The following is a 24,514-nucleotide window of genomic DNA, read 5'->3' as shown; positions in this document are numbered from 1 at the left end:
CATATTTTTGAAACCATATAAAGATAGATTTTTTAAAAAATCAGTCTTGATTTTGCTGAAATAAATTTACATTATACAACACTATGTCAGGGCAATAAGGGACAGGATATGAATATACACTAAAATGCAAATCTTCTTCCCAAAAGGGGTAAAACAAATTACATTTACAGCATGAAGGTTTACAAATGTACATCTGTACAACCAAAGGTAAGCATTCACTACTCAATTAGCAAAGCTCTTAAACATTGAAAACAAAAGTTGTTTACAAACTGTAAACTTACATCTAGTAACTATACTTATACAATGCTTATATTTATAAGGAAGCAAAAAAGCTATCTGAATATTTAGTCATGCTTTAGATGTTGAGCTATCAAAGTTTCAGTGACCCCTTTCCCTCTTCCATTAAACACCCATGGTTTGTGTTGACCATGAACACAAAACGTTTGCTCAACATTTTCAAATTCTGTCTTAGTTATATATGCAAAGCAACACACACGCTTCTCTTGCACTGGCAGTCTGCCTGTTGATTCAATGCAAGTTTATGTATTTCCCCACAGACAGTACACTGCTGTAAAGAAGTACCACCTTGATTTTATTCCCCTACCCTTCACATCAATTAAATATTTAAGTATATACACATCTTTTATACACGGCTAGAGAAAAAAGGGCACTGTGATTAAAAAAGGTAGAAACTATTCCTTAATGTTCACATTTTATCATTCTTACTGGTATCTTCAGTGCCCCGATTGCTATTTGGATTACAAATTGTGAACCACCAAAATACAGAACTTAACATTCTGGAACATGTTAAATAATAACTATGTAATTGCTCTATTTTCAACTGTTATAAAAAAGGTTTCACACAAAGGGAAGAAATGAAAACTAATTCTATATACAACTATATAAATATGTTGTGCTGTGGTGTTGGGTAGACCTACCAGATTGTAAGCCAGTATATTAAAAGAATACTGTACTTTTTCCCTTTAAAAACTATTTTATTCAGTGACTTTACAAGGTAAAAATTTACAAAATGTGAGAGCTATTCTGATAGGTACATCATTTACAGGCATTCTGTGCTTTGTGAGCCATGCAATCTGATAGGTCTCTGATATGAAATGGCAATATGTTGCAATTCATTCCCCAAAAATATACACACGAATAAAATTTTTACAAATGGATGAAAAGTCAATAAATAGATATTTTTTTTAAAAAACACAACATTTTCAGTTAAGTTGTGTGTTTTGATCATTCACAATAAAATTTATCTTCCAGATTGCTGCTTGAATTTGTCTTTAAAGCATTCCATTTGGTGGCCCCCCAACCGGCCCCAGATCAGCACTGTTCTTCAGGTAATACTTCTCCAGCTTGGCAAGGATGTGTTTGCCATAAGTATATTTACGCAGGGTTGTAATATGAGGCCGAATCTGTAACGAGAAAAATCTACATTTTACTGAAATATTCCCAGCTGTTACAACAGAGTGCCTTAAAATGAATTATTTAGGGACTCTCTGCTAGTTTACTATCAATATTTATGAACTCGTATCAATATGCTAGAACTTTCAACACCTCAAATGACAAGTAATATTTAAGGTGATCCAAGCTGAAGGACAGGTTCAAGCTAAAAAATTTTTGGTTGATAGTAAGAACATTTTATAAGGGCAATTTAACTAAGTGTTTTTCGCTCTACCTTTGGACACAATATTAACTGCAAAAGCCTGTCAGCTGCATAAGGCAAATAAGAACAGAACAAAGTATTATGCTGCTGAGGTGGCAAACAGCCTGGCTTTGCCTGTAAATGAAACACTGGGGCTTACCTGAAGATTTCTTCTCTTCAGTGGGGCATAGTCAACCAAGCTGGTTACAGTCATGCCTCCACTCGCTCAGGTAAGCCTATGCAAATTTTGCAAGGACCCCTATTGGAGAGATCACAGGCTGACCCGAGACCTGCTGCGTATGCTCTCCACGTGTATTTTCCTTACTCTTCCCTGCTGTGATCACATTCCTTGATGTTCTTTCTCTCTGTTTTGGGGGGTGGGAAGTACATGACTTCACCCCACTGAAGGGAAGAAACCTTCAGGTTAAGTTCCAATGTTTCGTTCTCCTTCAGTGAGGGATGTTCCACCACCAGCTGCAGGACCCTTCTGCCAAAGGCCGCTTCTGCTGAGACCGTCTGGTTAAGTCTATACTCCCGGGCCTGGTAAAGGAGAGTACGATGCATGGATCCAGCATGTCAAAACAAGGATGCAGGACTGGCAAGCGCCTGAGACTGAAAAAGGGAGACGTCTTTCTGAGAGTCTGATGAACAGTAATCCTCAGGTTAGCAAGCAGGCACATATAGATGCCTTGGAACACACGTTTGGTAATATGAAAAGTGCTAAAGATCTTTGTAAGTTCCGAATGACCGTGCAGAGGAAAGGAGAGAAACTGTCTTCCTATTTGCAGAGACTAGAGAAAAACCAGCAAAAAATAATTCAGAAAGGTGGACTGATCCCCAGCCAGATGGGGACAAGTGAGAGTTGCCCAAGTGCTAAAGGGGACTCTGCACAATGAACTACTTCTTGTGAAAGATCAACAAGAGACCAACTGTGAGAGACCAGCAGGAGAATCCACCAACTTTCTCCCAGTCCGAGAGGAGGAAGAGAAGGAAGAGAAGGAGATGACTAAGGATGCCTTTAGAAAATAGGTTCAAAGAACTACCAAATCAATGGCCTGTGCTCCAACAATTTTATATATAACCAGTGCTGATGAACGTCCTTCTGACCATGATGCGACAATAGCAGTGCTTCAGGATGTGAGCGCAGCTAACAGAAGCAAACTTCAAAGAAGAACCCGAGGCGGAGCAGCAGAAACACATCTTACCACAAATGAAAAGGGAAGGAAGACCGTTCTTCTGCTATAAGTGTGGTAAGGATGGGCATATATCTCTTCGATGTCAAGAGGAAGAGAATGCTTCATTAGTAATGCAAAAACTTTGTGGCCCATTGAAAAATCAGGGAAACGACAGACAGGCTTGATGAGAGGACCATCCAAGTCTGAGAAAAATGAAATAGCCCTGACATTAAAGGCAAGAAAGATGGCGTTAAAGTTACTTATGCAGGGTTCCTTGCGGGACTAGTGGGACCCCACGCAGAGATCCAAGTGACGCTTGAGGCCCGAGAATGTTAGGCTGTGTTTGGAAGTGGATCCCAAGTTACCATCATTTTCAAATCCAGTTAATGACAAAATGATGTCACAAGTACCACTATAGCCTCTTGAAGGACTCAACCTATGGGGTCTCAGTGAGGCAATTTTTCCCTCTCTGGGCTATATAATCGCCCTGTTGGAGTTTCCTGAGAAAGCTGTATGAGTTAAGGAAGGTAATGCATACCAAGGCCTTGGTTTGTCCAGACCCCAGAGGGTTTCCAGCTCCTCCTCTGATCCTTGGGACCAACTCCCATTTTTTCAGACTGCTTGCAAATTACTGTTGACAGCAAGCTGGAGAACAGTTTTTGGAGACATTAAACATTTATTCATTATGTGCAGCAGCTTATCAGCACTTCATACAAGGTGATGGAGAACCTAAACAGCCTGTGAGCCCTTTAAAGTATGTGGGGAAGAGCTGTTTTGATACCCGCAGGTGCTGAGAATCAACTTCATGCATATGTATCTGGTCTCAGAAACAAAAAGAGGAATTTTCCTTCTAGATCATCCTGAAGAACCAGGGTTGCCTACTGGATTACTGGTCTTGGCTGGACATATTGATCTACCTAAAGGCAAGCATCCACAAGTGGTGGTATTGCCAACATCGCAGTAAAGCCAAACCAAAAGGTGGCAGACTGGTTTGAGTCTGTTTCTGTGAAAAAGTAGACTTAGACCTCCTAAGTTAAAATTGGACTCAGCTGTAATTGAATTTGGGGATTCACCCATTCCTGAGGCATGGAAGGAACGCCTGAGACAGAAACTTTGCCAAAGAGCCCAAGTATTCTCACTTCATGGATAGAATCTTGGGACAGCCAAGGGTGTGGAAAATCATATCCAACTAACAGATCCTTCTCCGTGAACGATTCAGGAAACTGGCATTATCTGAGACAGAAGATGTGGCAACACCTTCATGACTTACAGGATAAGGGCATTATCGCTGAGTCATGTAGCCCCTATGTCTCATCCATAGTATTAGTAAGGTAAAAGAATGGGAAATCAGAATGTGTGTTAATTATCGGACACTAAATAAACATACAAAATCTGACCAGGACACTATGCCTTGTGTGCAAGACGCCTTGGACTAATTGGAAGCCAATGGTTTTCGGTACTTGACCTTTGGAGCGGATACTATCGGATTTCCCTTGCAGAGGAAGATAAGGAAAGGGTTTTTTTATCAATTTGAACGAATGCCCCAAGGGATCTCTGGGGCCCCTGCCACCTTTCAGAAGCTCATGGGAAAACTATGGTGGCTTGTCCAGGGTATCTATATTATTTTTGCAGTGTAAATTGTGAGTGAGTAGACTCTGAGCCTGGCCCTTGGGACTAACAGGACCACTTCTCTTGCACCTATTTGAGTCAAGTGCTGACTTGCCTGGCTTAGTAGGAGGCAGCTCTCTTGTGACTGTGGAAGGTGTAACTGGTGGGAGGGTGTAGATACAACTCATTCCTGTGGCCTTCCATAATAATTGAGAGCACCCATCGGTCTGTTGTTGAAGAGCTGTGCTCTGGGCCTAGTGTGCCAGCCGGGGGTGGGAGGAGCTGGGCCTCATCCTTGGGAGCTTCCTACGAATGCAGAGCAGTATGCTCCATCCTGGCTGAGGGCCTAAGCCTTTAGATGGTGGTAGTGGAAGAGTGCCAACTCTGACAATGCTGGGGGGGGGGAGCCCTCTGCAGCGACCCCTGCTGACTTGCCTCCCCTCTTCCAGCTCCTGTACACCACTCTGCATCCCCATGTCCAGGCCGGTGCTGCTGAACTGCCTTGGTTGCTGTATGGGGCTTCCATGTGGATGGAAGTGTCCCTGGGCCCCTAAGGGGCCTGCATCCTCTATTTCACGCCCTGTGGGAACAGTGCAGGAAAAAATAGCCCAGGTGCCATTTTTGGATCCACCTGTATGGGTGGGACCATGTTTGGGTCCGCTCGTGTGGTCAAGTATCTGGGGGAGGGGAGGCCTGCCGGGCCCCACCAAAAGATCGTTCCTGTGATTGTTCCCATGCCCCCTGAGCTAGATCGGGTGTCGGCCTGACTATGTTTCCACAGGTCCTAGCTGCAGGGGGGTATCTCACCGGGAGTGCCTTTCAGTCTGGTGTCTGTTCCACGGAGGTCTCCTGCACTCTCACTCCCTCCTTGCTTGGTGCGGTGGAAAGGCTGTAACCCAAAGCTTTGGGCTGCTCGCTCTGTATGGTTGGTCTTATGCGAAAAGACTGATAAGCGAGACGAAGGGGGAAGGGGGAGGAAAAACAGCGAGTGTGTTTTGAGAGGCTTACTTGATTGCTGACAGCGTGGGAGCAAACTTTAGAGTCGGAGAGAATTGTAAAAATTGGCAGCCACGCAAAGAAGGCTGAAAACAAAACCACCTGGCAGCCAAAGCCCAAAACCGGAGGAGGGACCAGATGTTATGAAAATGCTAGCGGATATACTCAAGCCAGTGATGAAGCAACTCGATGGTATTAACCAGCAACGGACTGTAATGAATAAAAACTTTGCATCTCAGCAGCTCCAACGGAAAGAAACGGAGAAGAAGGTGGAGCAGGCAGCTGGGAAAATTAAGAAGTTGGACACCACAAGCAAGAAAATGAAGAAAAGGATGGGAGAAGTGGAAACAAAGCAAAATCTACAAGAAAACCGTTTGTTACAGCTGCAGATGGAAAAAGCCAACATGATTCTGATTCCAGGGAGTTCCTGAGCAGAGAAGGAAGATCTGAGGAAGATACTTAGGGAGATCATCGCTCCAGCAATAGGCTTAACAGTGGGTGAACTGGTAAAAGAGATGGAGATGGCTTACAGGGCTTACTCCAATTATATTAAAAAAAAAAATAGCCTGCCTGGAGAAATTGTGGTCAGATTCTCAAGAAGACAGACCAGAGATGCTATTTTAAAGGTGACATCAGCAACTCCACTGAAAATGGGAAATTTAATCATTAAAACTTTAAAAGACATTCCATTTGAAATTCGTCAAAAGAGGAAAAACTATAAGGACTTAATTCCTTTTCTTCAAACTAATGGAATTTCGTATAGGTGGGCAATCCCGGAGGGTGCCATCTTCAAGATCAACGATAAAAGAGAAAAGACTGATTCCACCTTTAAAGCCAAGGAATTTTTGCGACGCCAGCTGGGAACGGAGGAAGATTCCAAAGAGGAAGAAACAAAATCAAGTGACTCTGCCACCTCTGGAATGGAGGAGGACTCTGCTGTGGAAACCAGTGCAGAGGCAGCCAGAGTAGTATATGACTTTAGAGACAGAAAACTGAAGTAAAGGCAGAAGGACTCAGAAAATTGCCTCTTGAAGCGAAGAATAAGAACATGATCAGAAAGCTCTCTCATAACAACTAACAAATTAACATGTTAATACTGAAGCTGAGACAAACAAGAACTCTACAAGTATATTGTTTTATTAACACTTAGATTACTAACACTTTCACTAACAGGGATAAGACCTCCTCCTCTTGGGGTTTTAGTATAGTGTGGTTACCTTTTCTTTGTCCCTAGATGTAGTCCCTTTCCTCCATATTTTCTTTGTAGTTTGTAGTGTATTGCAAAAATAAAAATATCCCTCCGGGGATTTTAAAAAAACCCCACACACATTTACTTCTGAATTCAAATATACCGAATACCATCATGAAAAAATGACCCTGCAGAACTTGGAAAAGGTACGTTCATTTGTCCACAAATTGAAGCTGTAGCATGATGTGTCAGAGTATTCCCCTAATGGAACAGGCATTAAGGGAAAGGAAATTTCCGTCCTAAGTGGTGCAAGTGTGTCATGGTATAAACGTTGGGTTAATGTTTTTACAGTTAGAGAGAAATACTGTACCAGGCAACCCTTGCTGAATTTTGTGGGGAATATTATTTCACACAATAGGAAGCACCTGCACAGTAAGATTTATAATGGCCATATATTAGAATTCAAACACATTTAAGGAGGAAGATTTGGATGGCAACATATATAGTAAAAACTCACTATAATAAACTTAAACTACCCCAAAAACGAAAATCTGAATGTTATTTTGTATATAGTTTTATTACAAACTTGGGGACAGCAAATTTCAGGCTAGATCCAGATTCCTCAGAAAGATACTTACGTTTGCAGGAGAAGTGAACTTTGGTCAATTTCTCCTTCCTGCACTGTACCCCACGCTATTGCCAAAGTTTTTCCAAAATGCAAGAGCCCCTTTTGGGGGTAGCACTGGGGCTGCAGCAATAAACAGAGCTCTATCTACAGTCCTCTGGATCTAACCCACCTTTTAAACTATATAGGTGACTTTTGTGTCACATAACAATTTTTTTTAGACTTTAAGCCTAATAAGGAAAGATTACTATTCAGAAAAGTCTATCATTAAGAGCAGAAACAATTTTCACAGATTTTGAAGAACAAACAGGAAGCCAAGTGTGATTATGGCTGATTCTACTGGCAGGCTTAGATTATGTATGTTCCGCCTACTTGTGTCTTTTATTGCAGAGCACAATCCTCCAGCACTAGGCGCTTACCACTAACGCAAAGTCATTAGAGAAAGTTCCTTGTTGCACAAGAACATGCTTCGCAACAAAGGACAGCACTGTGCAAGCAGGAAGCAAGATACAGGACCTAAGTCCTAGTAAGCGGCTTACAAATACTTCCAAAATGCAAAAAAATTAAAAACAGCAGGGTGATGGCAACAGTATAAAGAGTCATGAAGATGATCAAAGATGGGATATTCTGAGACAGTGTTACTGTTATCCCACACCTTAATGACTAACAGATTGAGGGACAACAGATGAGGGTTCTAGTCCACAAAGATTATGCTACAATAGTTGTTAGGGTGCTATAGGACACTTTTTTGCCTGAACGCAACAGATGACAAGCTCTTCCAATCTCTGAAGCAGGTGTCCAGTTACCTTGTGCATTATAATCTTACGCTGAGCAGGTTCAGCCATATCAATCATCTTCTGAACAACGTAGTTTGCATACTGGTCCTTCATCATGGTGTATAAGGCACTGTGAGGACCATCGTTCTGGCAACACACCTCATCAATGAGCAAAGCTCTTTCAGCACGAGATGCATGGGTTACACATTTTTCTACCACATTACTACAAAACAAAAATCACAAGATTTGTCGTTAAGAGGAAGAAATATTTCAATGTATTTTATACTGCTCCGATTTAACTCAAAAGCATTTGAAATGGCAAATATGAGCATGACTTTAACTACCACGCTGTTCATTATGCCATGCTAATCTCAGTTCCATTGGGCTCTGTTCTTAAATTAGCCTTTGCTGCATGGTCACCACTGCAGTACAGCTCCACCTTTGCATCCTATCAGAAGACCGGAACTGCATGCATACACGCTAACATTACCCAGACCTGTGGAAAGGTGATACTAGTGTTGACTGTTTTCATGGTCCTAGGGTTTCCAAGCTACACAGAAGCCCTATGCAGATGTCCTGTTTGCATGGGCACTTACTGAACAGGGAGGTGGAATGGCATGTGTGTGCTGGCCCAGCCCTGTCCACACAACCACTGAGTGGTCTGCATGGGGCTAACACGTGCAGGATGGGCCTATGCACACACCTCCTTCCTGTGATCAGCAACATTCCAAAACCAATGCTGCTGATCACAGGGAGGGGATGTAGACATGGGCACTTCCTCCACACATTCACCCCACGCAGACCACTTGATCATGTGGAGCCATGGGGAGTGGCCAGCATGCCTTTGTCTGCCCACGTTACTGGGATGTCTGCATAGGGCTAGAGCAGCATAGCAAAGGACTACATTACAGCAGCTCCTATGCCAGAAAGGAAATATAAAGAGAAATCCCCAAACTCAAATTTGATAAGCATCTAATGGCCAAGCTAGATGTCACGGCAAATCTGCATTTAAACAAGCATTTGCCCCAACTCTGCAAAATGCAACTAACAGTAAACATGTGTGTGTGTGGGGGGGGCGCTACAGAATACCTTCCTTGGCTTTGGTGTGACTCTTTGCAGCCCTTCTTCCTGAGCACTTTTTCCTGAGGCAACATGCTTCAAGAATCAGAACTCAGTGGCAAAGATAAGTTCTTCAGGGGGAAGAAACTGTTAGAAAATATGCTGGGGAGGAAAGTTCTCACCCCAGAGGATCCTTTTGCTATTAGTCTTCAATCCTTGCATTAAAGACAGGATATAATACTTCATTTTATTTAAACCATTTATTCCAACATTTATTTCTTTTCAAGGCTGCCATATGAGTCACCTTGAAGTAAGGTCCTCTTCCAGGTACTGAAGTGTAAGACAGCAGCACAAGACTTCAAGTTGCTTTGCACTTTCATCTGGAAGTTTCATCTGGAACCTGCGACCATCTACTATGGAGGCAGGAGAAAGGGAGGAAGTTGGAAGTGTCTTCTTGCTCAGTTCCAACCAAATATATTTTACTGAAAAGAGATTTTGTTTCCCAGTGGACAGAGAAGAAATCAACCCTAAGTATGGACCATGGGATGGCAGCCAGTAAAAGAAAATATATTTTGGATAAAGTACATAGGAAGTTTAAAGCAAGAATCATTCAGTGCCTACCATCAAAAAAAATTTAAGGCCCTGCATTAGATCCAAGTAATTGCGAAGTCTGCTTGTAGAACAGATCTTTGCCACCTTGACCATTATACTGTGCTCCCTACAAAAACATTAAGAACTGGGGGACTCTGGGTAAAAATGGGGGCTGCAAGGATATTGAAGAAAAGTGGAGGACCCGCTTATGCAATGCAACCTAGGATCCACAACTATCAGTCATACCTGGCAAATTTATGCTGACTTAGAGTTAGAACTTTTCCTCTGATTTCGGAAACAATTTTACTCTTGTCTTCAGGACGCCCATGTTCCAGCACATGTTGGATAACATAATTTCCATATTGATCCTGAAAGTAACACAACCTTAAGTTAGCTTTTGCTACACTTGCTGATTTACAGTGCTGAAACAGCATGGTGTCATGGTTAGAATGCTGATCAAGTATCTGGGAGACCCAGGTTCAAATCACTACTGTTCAATGAAGCTTGCTGGGTGACCCTGGAACAGTATCTAACTCAACCAAACCTACTGCACATGATTGTTGTGAGGGTAAACAGGATGGGAGAACCACATATGCCACTCTGAGGAGGAAGAGCTGGATAAAAATGTACTAAATACATACGTTTTTGGAAAAACTCAACTGGCTAAAATAAAGGAGACACCATTTGTGCATCTATGTTCTATGTCTATGTCCTATGGGCAAAACAATTATGTCTATATGTTCTATGTAAACAGGTTACTTACTTGTAACTGAGGATCTTTGAGTGATCATCTGTGCATTCACACCTCTGGGATATAGTGCACCTGCGCCGACCCCAATCGGTATAATGGAAAGCGAAAGAGATTTTCACGCCCGCTCCCTGGTCACGTGCCGGGCTCCACTGCGCATGACCAAGGGAGGGGCATGACAATCCTGCCAGTTCCTTCTGACCGCTGCCCTCAGTCTCCAAAGAAAGAAAGGAAGGACCGAAAGCAGAGGGGAAGGAGGGGTGGTGGTGTGAATGCACAGATAACCACTCAAAGATCCTCAGTTACAGGTAAGCAACCCTGTTTATCTTCTTCGTGGTCTCTGTGCATCACACCTCTGGGAGACTAACAAGCAGTACACACCTAACTGGAGGAGGGAGCTGAGGTCCTAAATCTACGCCGCCTGCAACACCGCTCGACCAACCATGGAACACTGATGAAGACGTACATCGAGGGCATAATGCTTCACAAATGTGTGAGGCATGGCCCAAGTAGCTGTGCTGCAGATATCTTCTAGCGACGCACCACGCAGGAAGGCTGTGAATGCCACAACTGCCCGGGTGGAATGTGCCCGTAGCGGACCCAGGAGCGACTTTTTTGCTAGCACGTAGCATAACTTAATAGTCTCCACAATCCACTTGGATAGGCGTTGGGACAACAGCTTCTTTCCTTTAGAGGGTAGAGCATAATACATGAACAATGCCGGTGATTTCCTAAAAGGCCGTGTTCAATTTAGGTAAAACAGTAAAGTTCTTTTGACGTCCAACGAGTGAAATCGGCGTTCTTCCTCCGTCAAAGGGGACAGAAAGAACACTGGGAGAACAATGTCCGCTTGTAGATGAAACTCAGAAACAACTTTCGATAAGAAAGAAACAACTGGAGCCAACGTGACCCCAATGTGACGGAAACTCAAATAAGGGGGGTCACAGCGAAGTGCCGATAACTCTCCCATCCTCCTAGTGGAGGTAACCGCAACCAAAAAGGCAGTTTTCCATGACAGAAGCTGCAGACTACAAGTAGCCATTGGCTCAAAGGGTCTGTCCATAAGTCTTGTAAGCACCATGGGTAGGTCCCACGCTGGCATGGGACCACACGATGGAGGGAAGAGGTGGGTCAGGCCCGTAAGAAACTTCTTGGTCTGAGGGTGGGAGAAAACAGAATGACCGTCAATCGGCGGGTGATTAGCCAAGATTGCGGCTAAACAGACCTTCAACGAGGCACAACTGAGGCCTAGGTCCAGACAAGATAAAAAGAACCCGAAGATTGCCATCAGGTCAGATGGAGGTGCCATCAGGTCAGTTGGCAATCCCAACGAGTCAAGGTGAGACAAGAATTTCTTCCACCTCCCAGCGTAAGAAATCCGGGTAGATGGTTTGCAACAGTTCGATAGAACGCTCGAAAAGGATCCTCCAAACTGTGAGCTTGAGACGCTGCACATCGTGATGCAGTATCTGCCCTCTCCCTGCGAGGAGGAGATCTGCAGCTGGGGGGAAATGAACGAAGGAGCCCTTGGATAGGTGGAGCAGAGTGGAGAACCAATGTTGCCGGGCCACCACCGGGTCACTAAGAGACAGCATGGCTTTTCCTGCATTAGCTTGACTAGTACTCTGGAGATTAGAGGAATCAGAGGGAAGAGGAACACGTGAAGACGTGATCATGGGACCAGAAGACCATCGCCAAGAGACAGGGGATCTGTCCCCGCTCTGGAACAGAACAGATGGCATTTTCTGTTGCTGTGTGTCGCGAACACGTCCACCTCTGGATGGTCACATCGGTTGGAGATATATCCAATTGAGCTCCCACTTGTGCTCCGATGCACCTCCTCCGCTCAAGAAGTCCGCTTGGATGTTCAACGTCCCCAGTAGATGGGCGGCTCTCAGGAATGTGTTCCACGACTGACACTCGTCCCATAACTCCAGGGCTAGTCGACATAGCCCCCTGGATATTGTACCTCCCTGTCTGTTGATATAACACAGGGCCATTGTGTTGTCCGTCAGGACAGTGACCACCTGCTGGGTCACCAGGTGTCGGAAAGACCTGAGTGCATACTGCACTGCCAGCAATTCCAGAAAATTGATGTGATGGTGGGCTATATGGGATTCCCATCAAATCCTGACACAAAGTCCCTTGAGATGTGTGCCCCATCCCCAAAGCAATGCATCGGTAGTCAACGTGAGTGTTGATGTGGGCGGATGAAATGGGGCTCCTGCTAGGAGATTTACAGGATCTGTCCACCAAATCAGAGAGCCCAGAACAGTCGGTGGGAAGACAAGACGAAGGGATTGGGGTTGACTCTGTGGGTGAAACCTGTGGATGAACCAGAGCTGCAGAGGTCTCATGTGCAATCTGGCAAAGACAATGACATTGATGGTGGCCGCTGGATTTGTTTTGCCGTGGCATGCCCGGTCTTGCGGAATAGAGTCACTAGATCGACAATGTCCCTTGTTCTCTGGGGAGGGAGGAAGACCTTGCAAACGACAGAGTCCAGGATAGCTCCTATAAACTGCACTCTTTTGGTGGGAAGGAGCATTGACTTTTGCAGGTTCACCTTGATGCCTAAGGATGTAAGGACGGACAAGGTTAGGTTGACATGGGTGAGCAGGGATGCCTTTGAGTCTGCTACCAGTAACCAGTTTATATAGGGAAATATCTGGACTCCCTTTAGATGGAGGTGTGCCACCACGACCACCATAACCTTCATGAAGACCCGAGGGGCCGAGGACAGTCCAAATGGAAGGGCTTGGAATTGGAAATGACGATTGCCCACCGCAAAATGGAGGAAACTGCAGTGGGCAGGGTGCATGGAGATGTGAAAGAAGGCATCCTTAAGGTCCAACGTCACCATCCATGTCCCTGGCTTTAAGAGTGGAAGAATGGACTGTAATGTTGTCATCCAGAACTTTTTGTATAGGATGAAAGAGTTCAGTTTCCTGAAGTCTAAGAATGGGCGTAAGCCTCTGTCCCATTTCAGTACCATAAAGTAAGGAGAGCAGAAGCCCGTGAGGGGGAGAAAAAGTGCATTTTTAACAAATTATTGAAATTCATTCTGTGGCTTACTCAGCATCGTGAAGAAAACGTATAAACCAGAGATGTAGGAAACGGATTTGGGAAAACTCTATGAGGTATCCCGATTTGATTATTGACAGGACCCATAGGTCCATTGTAATAAGCTTCCAAGTCGACAGGTGAGGAGACAAGCGCATAGGGAACGTGGGAAGGAGGTAGGAGTCAAAGACTCTGTTTGGGATTCTTAGTGGTTTTGGGTCTAGATTGGGATGTAGACGAAAACTTGGGTTTTCCTCCATAAGGACGAGATGAACGACTAGGGGACCTTTGCTAGTGTGGCTTGGAAGATGATTTTGATGAGGGTCTGCTGGACCATTGTTTGGTCCACGGTTTTCCCTTGTGGAGTTTTGTAGGAGGTGTAACTCTTGGCTGCGAGACGTCTTGATGCTTTTGTCGAGCTCTTGAAGCACTGCATCTGTGGTGGAACTAAACAGTCCATCACCTTCAAATGGAAGGTCCTCTACGACAGTTTTAGTGTCTGTAAGGCAGATGAACGAAGCCATGCGTGCCGGCGTAAGGTGACCGAAGAAGTGAGAGTCTTTGCCGCTACGTCCAGCAAGTGCTTGGACACGTTAAGTTGATGTTTTGCCAAAAGCATTCCTTCTGTCTGGATACGCTTGGCTTGATGACTGCAGTCATCGGGGAGGGTCGAGAAATTCTGACATTTGTTCCCAAAGGGCATACTGATAGCGTCCCATGCAAGCAGCATACCGGGTTTCCCTGAAAATAAGACACTGTCTTATATTTATTTTTTCTCAAGAAGACACACTAGGGCTTATACCACAAATGCATAGAAATCCTGCTAGGGCTTATTTTTTTGGGTAGGTCTTATTTTCGGAGAAACAGGGTAGTTAGCGGATTTGATACCCATAGCTCCAGCAGTATAAAATTTTCTCCCAAAAGAGACATTTTCTTCCCTCCTTGTCTGGAGGAGTAGAGTGGCTACTCTTGCCATTGGCAGATGAGGTAACCACTAACGAATTCGGCTTTGGATGAAGAGAAATTTTGCTCCCGATTCTTGGATCTTGTACATATGATCCAACCTATTATTGGACATCGAGACAGATGAAGGATGAGCCCAAGGAGCTTTGGCTGTTTGCAAAAGGACCGAAGTTATGGGAATGGGGACCGAGGTTGATGTGTCCATCTGGACGATGTCGAAGATCAAGTCTGTGACTGTCGGAAGAGGCTGGTTGGTGGGTAGAGCTAACGTGTGTGCCATTCGTTTGACAAAGTCCCTGTAAGGCTTAACGTCCTCCGACGGCAAAACAGGGAGGTCGACCTCCACTTGCTGTGGCGGGGACGGCTCTAGCAGTGGGTGTGAACTCTCCTCACCCGAGTGAGGGCTAGGGGAGCTGGAGCGATTTGAAGGTTCAGAGAACAACGTCTGAAGGATCGGCACTGAAGGTAACAACTCTGACTGATCTATAGGAGGTTCTGATGCCGATGACTGGAGACCGGAGCCTTTAGCTATCGGTTTCGACTGTGAAGGTCTAACGAACTCTGGTGCCGGGGAGGGACCTCGGTAGCAAGAAAGCCTGGAAGACGACGACTGGCGATCCCACTCTATGGGGGGACGGGGAGGAAGCCATGGCATCAATCCTGAAAACGAATAAGACCGTAGAGGTATTGGCACTGGCGCTGATCCTAGGTCAGTGGCTGAAGAGGTGCTGGTGATCGATCCCGATCATCAGGGATGAACGGAGGTGAAGGGACGACCATGTGTGTCCTTCAGTCTCGTTGAAGGTTCTTGATATCTGTTTGGAAAACTTGGAACAATGGGCGCAAGAGTCTACTCGGTGCATTTTCCCCAGGCATAAAAGGCAAAGGGAATGTCCATCTGGGGGGGCGATCTTACTGCCGCACTTCCAGCACCGTTTAAAGAAACCCCACCAAGCGGCCATAGGCCGAAGGGAGGGGAGTAGAGAAACAAAGTCCAAAAACACTATCTAGCTGAAATACTTTTCTAACTAACTAAACGTGAAGAAAACGAGGCCTAAAGGCCAAAAAGAAATAGTTTTACCGACCGAAACAGAGTCCTACCAGCACAGCTGTCAGAAGAGAACTGGTGGGATCATCGTGCCCCTCCCTTGGTCATGTGCAGTGGAGCCCGGCATGTGACTGAGGCATGTGCTTTCCATTATACTGATTGGGGTCGGTGCAGTCGCACTATATCCCAGAGGTGTGATGCACAGAGACCACGAAGAAGATCTATATCTATGTTTTATGTCATATGAGCAAAACAATTATATCTTAAGATAAATACTGAGCCAAAACCTACAAAAATAATTTGAAAATATACGACATTTTCTTTAGAATATGCTTCTAATGCTCAAGCTCACATTTATAAGAAATATTTTGTGGTTTGTAATTTATTTTGAAGTCACCATGTATCAAAGTATACACCAACCTGCACAAGCTGTTCTGTATGTTGATGCAGTTCTTCTAAAATGGGCAAAGTCTGCTCAGCAGTGCAATGCTCCAAAATACGCTGAATTACTCTACAGCCATAAGGATGAGTTGAAAGCACAAACACCTTAAAACAAGAGGATTACTGTTATTCACTGCTATAGATCTGTTCCATACGAAATGAAGACTAGAGCTCTAGTCTTCAAAAAAGAAAAACACAAGATTAAACATAGAACGGGGGAAGAGGGAATGTTTCTTGCTTTCCATTTTGGAATTCATTGTGTAACATCTGGCACAGGAACTCATATTTCCCCTGTGTGTGAGAAAAATTATACCTGCATCTGGATCCCACCTATCTCACTGTGGGAAGGTGCTTAAATTCACATTTCGATAAAACTCATCTCACACTCTATGTTGTAACATGTATACAGCAGTGAAACAGAATCAATGACCTTCATAACACAGGTACTTCCCTCTAACTGCTTGTTCAGGAACAGCCCACACATAGCAAACTGCTGAGCATATGGGAAAACATTCAACAGAACTGCCAAAGAACTCATCTCGCACACCTGGGAGTAGCCTGGGGTAAGTGAGGCAGTATCTTAGACAGGGAAGGGCCTTTACTTTCTTGATACAGAACCAATTTGCCATGACCCAATGATTATTAGAGAGGAGAATATGGACTACATATGGACCACTTTCAAAAGAAAAAAGCAAGCTGTTTCCTACATTGAGTGGCAGTGTACAAAGTATGGGTCTTAAGCTTCTCTGACAGAGAAGAAGAGCACAATGTAACCCTTTGAACAGAAACATCACATATGCGGATTGCCTACAAAGTGGCACAGAGTCTCTTGATGCCGGTGTCATTAAGACACAGTGGCTACAGGGGACAGAATATTTCTCAGATCCTCACCCCTATTAGAGAACTCGTAGCTTAGTGCTAGTTGGGCCTCCAGGACTAGATAACCCTCTATGATGCCCCAACTGTTGATGGTGAGGTTGATAATCAACTAGACAAACTTCTGAATACAGGCAGCCATTTTCTGAGCATAGGGCAATGTGTGGCTGTCTCTGAATCAGTGCCAGTGCACCACACACATTTCTGTGTGATGACAATACTGTTACCTCTGACAAACTTTACCTAACTAGAGGGGTCCTTCCTATTTCCACAATGGCTTCCCCTCAAGCAGGAAAAAGAAATTAAACATGGAAGATGGCCCCAGATTTTCTGATCTGTCGTTGTAAGTATTCAGTATAATATAAGCTATCATTTCTAGTGGCACTGTTAAAGCAGCCTGAAATACTAAAGTGAAGACAAAATTCTCACCATTTTGCCAATAAAATATTTCCCTTTGCCTTTAAAAAAAATAAAAATACACAAACCCTTCTGAGGAGATAAAGGACTGTGTAATTATTCTATTAGAGGGATGGGAGGAGAGGCAAGAGACAGGGGAATTTAGCTCCTCCTATATACATTTGATTATCTCAGGTTGATACCAGGTTTTATTACGTATCTCTACAGCCTGATTCCACTGCTGGAAGGCTCTCTTGTCAAGCATTCACCTTAGGTAAGATCATACTAGGGCACCCATTTTAGATAAATTAATACAAAGGGAAATTTTCTAGACAGAATAAAAGGGTATGAATCAGACCTTTCTCATTTCCATCAAATTATCTGCTTCCTAATGCTGAGAACCACCTTCTCTACCCTTGTCACCAACTTCTTCACAAAATAAACCAAATGATTACAAGTTCTGCATGAAAACAAAATTATATAACCAGAATCGAACTGTGTTCTATGTTAGCACTTGCAACCATGTTTGGCAATATTAGCTACAGCATACAATTATGGAAAGCAATCAACATTCATGCAGCCAAAGAAAGCAACTGGACAACTGATTTACCTGTCCTTTGAAAGCATCAATAATAAATTGGAGTGATTGTGGCTGAACACATTCAATACACTTTTGTACCACATGGTTTCCATTTTGATCCTTCACACATTTCAGGACGTGACCATCCAGCTCCTTCACCATTTCATTCTGCAAGAGGAGGAAAGCATTAGTAAATTCTACATGTTTTCCCCAGAAGCGTGTTTTTAAAATTATTCTCCTCTAACATTAATAATTTCAAGAAAGAATGCTAAGTTTCATTGCAAGCATGTTTCATAACAATGCAAAGAAAATAACATTTTATAGAATACAAAAATATTGTTCTAACTTACAATTACCTGCTGGTCAGGTGAGATAGACTCTAGTGCTTTCTGAATGACACGACAACCATACATCTGGAGAGCTAATGGGAGAACATGTCCACGGATGCGTGTTGCAAGTGCTAGCTTCTGGTCAATGCTTCCAAACTATAAGAAAAATGAGGGCAGTATTAAGAGAAGCAAGGAAATCCTGAAGAAAAGAACAAGAGGGATTAGCTGTGCAATTGTGTTTTAGAACCTCAAAAATATAACCACAGAAATACACACTGCAACACAAGAATACTATGGATCTCAGACATTAACTGGGCCATTGAAAAGTCCCAATGTTCCCACCATCAATTTTAATGGCCAACACTTGGAAATGAACCACAACAACAACTAAAGGGAAAATAAAGTGAAACTATTCTTGTATGCCATGTAAAGATGCAATGATTTCAGAACAGGTGGGCAGTATTTGTATGCATTTGTCTACACAGATAAAGTCTCAGGTCCATATACTTCAAGTTATACTTTGGAAACTATTCCTCCCTCAAGTGTCCATTCACCTATATCAGAGGTGTCAAACTCATTTGTTATGAGGACCAGATCTGACATAAATGTCACTTTGTCAGGCTGGGCCATGTGTGCCATAAAATGTAATGCCAGGTACTGGAGATATAAACTGTAAAAAGGGCAGCAGCTGGTAAGCTCTGAGTTGTTATATCCTCACAGCAAGGCCCCATAGGCTGGGGGTGGGGGGGTACAAAGGAAAAACACATATGGGTGGACTGGAAAGCCAAGCGATACAGTACTGGGCAGATGCTCCCACGCAGCTTGACTGCTGCAGACAAAGTTGTTCTGCCATGCCGAAGACACAATTGGAGTGGCTTCACACACACACACACACGGAGCAGTCTCCTGTTCCCTCCCTTGCACTAGTTGCTTGTGGGCCGCATAAGCGCCCTGGATGGGCCAGTTCCAGCCCCCGAGACTTATGTTTGACACCCTTGACCTATATTGTCTTTCAGGAAAAGTAAGAACAGACTGAATGTTCCCTTACAACAGAGAAACTGAGACAACTGCAAGTCTACATTCAGGACAAAATCAGACTACATAAGGCCCTCCAGACCTACTCCCAAGCCCCCAGGGAGACCACAGAGGCTAATTCCTCAGGTGCCCAACTGAGTAGCTCTCTGAAAGTAAGCAATATCCCCTTCCCCACCTTAGTAGCAGTTTTACGAATAAGGAGTCATTAGTCAGCTTTCTGGCATTAACACAGCAAAAAGATTAGCAAAACATATACTAGAGTTATTTTATTTGGTACTTAAGCTTACTGATAATTTTGTAAAGATTTTTTTGAAATCTGTTCTGAAGCTACATCCTACATTGAAATTTTTAATTCAACTGATGGCACTTTCATTTTAAAAATTATTTTAACTGTACCAATTTTAACTAGATTTTAAATGTGACCATGTGCAAATGCTATTTTCATGAAGAAGTTTCAGATGCAATTCTCAAATCAATTAAGCCAATGTATGTTTAAATCTATCTGTACAACTTTTTACAAAATCTGCAGAGAGATCATGCCTACAACATGATCTGTATGCAAGGACCCAGAGCACTTTCCGTTTGGATGAAGTTTTTATACAACAACCCTCTTTCCATGCACACTCACCTCAAAGAACTTCTGTATGACATAGTTTCCAAACACATCAGTCATCAGCTGATATGCTGCTTGCAGAATCTCGCTGAATACCATTTGGCGCTCGGCTGGAGTAGCTCTTTCTAGCTTCTGCTGGATAAACCTGTGAGCACCAAAAATGTACATGCTACTATAAATTAAAGTACTGTAAAACCTCTAAAGGTATTGATGGTCACAGCAAGAGCTAAAACAAAAGCTGAAGACTGCACAGGAGCCAGTATTTGTTTTTAATTAGGGAATGGGATATTTTTAATGAAATAGTTTTTCCATGAGCACATCCTATTATTTGGTGTGTCCCCCTTCTTTACACATTCTTTTCCTCTCTAAGGGGACTCACCCTTTCTCCCTTCCCTCCCCCCGCCTCGTGCAAACCACAAAGCCGGTTTGTTTTTTTTAAAAAAAAGTTATGGAAAATGTTGGACAACTACTTTTCAACATTCATTAAATAGCAAAGAAAAGCTTTGAGAAGTGCTTGTTGTTGTTGTTTTAAATAAATAGGATCCCTTCTTTTTTCTATCCTAACAATAATTATTAGTACAGCTTGAACAGAAATGACATTAGGGTCATCAATTTCTGCAGGGAGAAAACAGGATAGACACTGAGTGACTAACCAAGTTTCATCTCATACTGATCTTCGCAGTAAAAAGGGAGTTTGTAAGCCCAGTTCCCACCCCTGTTCTTTCCATGGTAATCACAGAAGTATTGTTAGGACACACCCTCCAGCCAGTGTTCCCTCTAAGCTGAGTTAATGTGAGCCAACTCACAGTTTTCGTGCCTCTGGCTCGGACATTTTTGTCTTCGCTCAGGAAGGATGGCTCCAGAGCAAACTAATTAATGCAGCAGCCCAATTGCTCGCTCACAGCTTTAATGCCAGTCGCTCACAAAGTAGAATCTTTGCTCACAAGACTCCACAGCTTAGAGGGAACATTGCCTCCAGCTAGTTCAAATGCTGAATATTTAACTGACAGAAATTCAGTGAAGTTTCCTTATAGATGTAGTGGAAGGAATCACTTATTTTTATTAAGCTACTCTGTCTTGCATTGTCACAAAGGCTTACCTAGAACCATGCTGGTCTCGTGAAAACTCAACTATGTGTCCAACCAGGTCTCGCAACTGAAGATTAGGAAAGCGATTGTTTCGGAAATCTTCCAGTAACCGACTACGTCCAGAGGGCATAATGTCAGACCTACTGTAACGAAGACGTGAGGGAGGAAACAACTGGCTGCTGGAGCTAAAGAGACTGGAGGTACTTGCTGCACTGCGATACTTTGCTTCTGCTCCAGGTGCTGCAGATATATAGCGACCACTACCATTGGTCAGTCCTCCTACAATGAAGCAGCTCTGTCAGTAAGAATTTTAAAATGTACTATAAATATTAAAGTTATACTAGAGCTAGGGAAGGATAGAATAATAAGAAAGTGTCTTTTCACATGCCCTTTTCACTTAATTTCCAAAAGGGAACAAGCAAATCTAACTGATGGTCAGGAAGTACCAAAACTAAGACAGCGCTAACATATAACAAGAATCCTGCACTTGACTTTTCAAAATCAGTGCTGTTTATACCAAGGAAACGTCTTGTAGCTTGTTGTTAGTGTCAAGCCAGCCACATGAATTAAAGCGCACACTCCAACCACCCCTCTCAAGTCTCTCCAAGGATCATGTCACATTACAGTACATCATCAGGGTGTCAACTACAGACTACTCCACAGCTTGTTACTTGGGCTCACCTCCCTCTAAAGGAGGCTTGCCTCTAATCTAACTATCGCACAGGAAATATTTGAGAACCTAGAAAGTGTATAAAAGTTATGGTTAAGAACTATTCAGCTAAAGTTTCCAAAGCTCAAACTAATATCTTGCTTTGTCACCACTTCTCTTGATAGCTTCTAAACCAACATGAGACCTCACCTCTTTTCCTACCAAAAAAGTTGCCACTGCCAGTGAAGGGGACTATTAAAACTGCAGACTTTCCACCAAGACTTTTAACCATGTTAAAGTAGCCAGCACTTAACCTGTCAATGCAGTACATACAGTTTAAGCAAACTGAGAAATATTGTAAGGCAAGAATCTACTAATTTTACCTAGCATGAAATCAGCCCTATGAAGCAACAGGTCAAGCCAATCCAGAGCTAACTGTGAGGGATATGAAAGTATGGCAAATCTAACATCTACTTGAAATGTAGGACAGGATCATGGAATGGGGTTTTCCTGCCTTTCCTTTCCTGATGTAGCCCCATGCACTGCCCAACCCCCCAAAGTACTGCTCTGAATGACAAGGACCTGAGAATGATATGGAATGTGGCAAGGGGCTGGAGAGAAGAATCCACTGAAAGTGCTCCCCCCCCCCCTCAGCACAACCAGAGGCAGTGGTGTGGATCCAACCCATAGCATAGCACTTCAGTATAAAAGCTTGTCTAGGAGAAATGAGAAGTGAATCCTAACTACAAAATCATACTGTAGTTATAAGTCTACTTAACATGAATTTAGATAATTGCTAGTAAAGTGTAATCAAAACAATCCAATACGTTATCTCATCAATAAATTACAAGCTTGCTAAATCAAGTTATTGTGGAGAAACAGAAACCTTCCAAATAATTAAAAATAATTTACAGAATTCGGGATATTCATTCATGGTAAATCACTATGTTCACTGTCTTATATAACATATTCCAACTAAAGGGGAATATATACAATATTTACTAAACTAAAGAACAACTTTAAAACATCAGAATAAACTCATGAGATGGATTCATAAGTTAAACTGAGTTAAAACATAGTACTCCGCTGTTATAAACTATTCAAACAACTCAAACTCTTTGGCCATTATTTTAAGGTTCTATAAACTGCCTCTGTATTCAGAGACACTGAAGAGATAAATGATAAACAAGTAACATAAAAAATTAACATTAGTTTTGCATTTACTTAAACATCCCAAGAAAAGAAAGGGACTTAATGAAGAAACTCTGCATGTCAGATTAGGTCCCAAAGATTTCTTCTACCTTCTTTTCTGAAGGTGAAAAGAATAAAATGACCCACCATTCACATTCTGGATATTATCCAAGAATGCAGAGGAAGGCTTATTCTACGATGCGATTGATATGGACATCTAAATACTGATTGAAATCTAGGAATAGGGTAGCCTGGAAGAGCATGGAAATATTTTCAGGGCCACTAGGTGGCAGTCAGGTTTGCTTAAGAAGAGTACAGCCTTGCCATCCCATTGTTTCAAGGGCACAGTCTAAAAATCTGTAATTTTTTATCTGCATAAAAATGCTTATATCCAGCCATAACAGTGATGGGTGTTTTTGAAAAACAAGAATTCAGTTCCTAACCACTCTATGGTTTTATCAGCGCACACAATCAAGGCATAACAGATACATTAGGAACATCTTGCACACTTCTAAAAAAAAAAATGGAATCCACAAAACTAAGTTGTCATGCTTGTCTTCAGACTTAAATTTACTCAATTTAAATGTAATATATAGCTTATATTACTAATCATAAATGTCATATAATCAAATCTACAGATGATATGTGCTTAAGCATATAAACCGTTTTGTCTTGCTAATCTTTTTGGAAAATTGTCCCTGGAAACAATTTTTTCCCCTTTTGTTAGTATTTGATGGCTATTGGTAAAACTGACTGAATGAGTGATCTTTTTCTTACTTGCCATCTCCTAGAGCAAATTTTGCCCAAATATTTTTTTTATTTTAATTTTTTTTACATTTTAAAACATATATGTCAAAGAATCAAATCACTGACAATTGTACTCCCACTTCCATGAGAAATTAAGCTTCATATATTAAGTTTGTATCTTCCTAAGAAAAAGAGTATTTCTTCAGCGTGTGGAAAGAAGGCAATGATTAGAAGGGCATGTACAACTCCAGGAAAGGTGGCGACAGCGGATCTATATTGGTGCGGATGGGGACTGGGAATGCAAGGAAGCAGGGAATCATCAAAAAAGTATGGAAGGGGCAATCCATAAAAAGGGGGCAGAGAATAGAACAATGCACAAAATGAGAGGAAGTGAACCTATATTTGGGGTTACCAACCTCAGCATGGGGTCTGGAGTTTTCCTGGAATTACCACTGATCTCCAGACTACAAAGATCAGTTCCCCCTGGGAAAAAATGGCTTCTTTGGAAGGTGGAATTTTATGGCATCACATCCCATAAGTTTCTTGCTTCCCTCAGACTCTACCCCCAAATACGGATGGGCATGAACTGGCTCAGGAGCCAAAATTCGACACAAACTTGGGCTGGTTTGGAACTTGGGAACTGATGTTCAGGGAAGGTGCTTCCCCAAACATTTACCCAACTTTTGGTTGGTTTGGTTCAGCTGTTCAGGGCCAGCCATTTAACCCTTCCTGGGCAATCCCCACCCCCTTTCTCCCGGCCACAGCAAGCCACAGCCAGGAGAAAGGAGGGACCAAACTTGCCAGACCAGTTCAGGCAGGGCCCCAAACTGATCTTTTTAGGTTTCTGCCCATCTCTAGCCTCAAATCTCCAGGAATTCCACAAGCTAGTGCTGGCAACCACACTTGCACTTGGATGCTATAAACTTTAAAAATTTAAAAACTTTAAAAATTGATTGGGGCCTTTGCATTTCTCCAGCACTGGGAATATAAGTGCAGAAGCAAACCCTCCAAGACCACTCTCACCCCTTTCTGGTAAGGGGGAACATGGCAAACACACTTCTTAGTACTTTTTTT

At 42.9% G+C, this 24,514-nt stretch overlaps 1 protein-coding gene across 12 annotated transcripts in view; it reads right to left on the bottom strand.

The window, feature by feature from the left end:
- Positions 1-353: 353 nt before the first annotated feature.
- The window catches only part of PUM2 (pumilio RNA binding family member 2), a 100,226-nt gene continuing 76,065 nt past the window's right edge, over positions 354-24,514 (bottom strand). For 7 of the 12 annotated variants that reach the window (XM_015405413.1, XM_015405422.1, XM_015405418.1 and 4 more), the window contains 8 exons: positions 20,865-21,132; positions 19,781-19,910; positions 18,139-18,273; positions 17,819-17,956; positions 15,916-16,041; positions 9,920-10,041; positions 8,054-8,246; positions 354-1,424 (listed from right to left, as the gene is read on the bottom strand). In XM_015405413.1, the coding sequence (XP_015260899.1) occupies positions 1,293-1,424; positions 8,054-8,246; positions 9,920-10,041; positions 15,916-16,041; positions 17,819-17,956; positions 18,139-18,273; positions 19,781-19,910; positions 20,865-21,132 (1,244 nt within the window). In that variant the 3' untranslated portion in view covers positions 354-1,292. The remainder of the gene's footprint in view (positions 1,425-8,053; positions 8,247-9,919; positions 10,042-15,915; positions 16,042-17,818; positions 17,957-18,138; positions 18,274-19,780; positions 19,911-20,864; positions 21,133-24,514) is intronic. The other 5 variants (XM_015405416.1, XM_015405423.1, XM_015405417.1 and 2 more) reach the window with 1 other exon arrangement.

Source organism: Gekko japonicus, unplaced genomic scaffold (assembly GCF_001447785.1).
Source record: "Gekko japonicus isolate JY-2015 unplaced genomic scaffold, Gekko_japonicus_V1.1 scaffold1487, whole genome shotgun sequence".
Classification (NCBI taxonomy): Eukaryota; Metazoa; Chordata; class Lepidosauria; order Squamata; family Gekkonidae; genus Gekko; species Gekko japonicus.
Note: the sequence above shows the minus strand (reverse complement) of the source record. Positions and strands in the feature narration are given on the sequence as shown.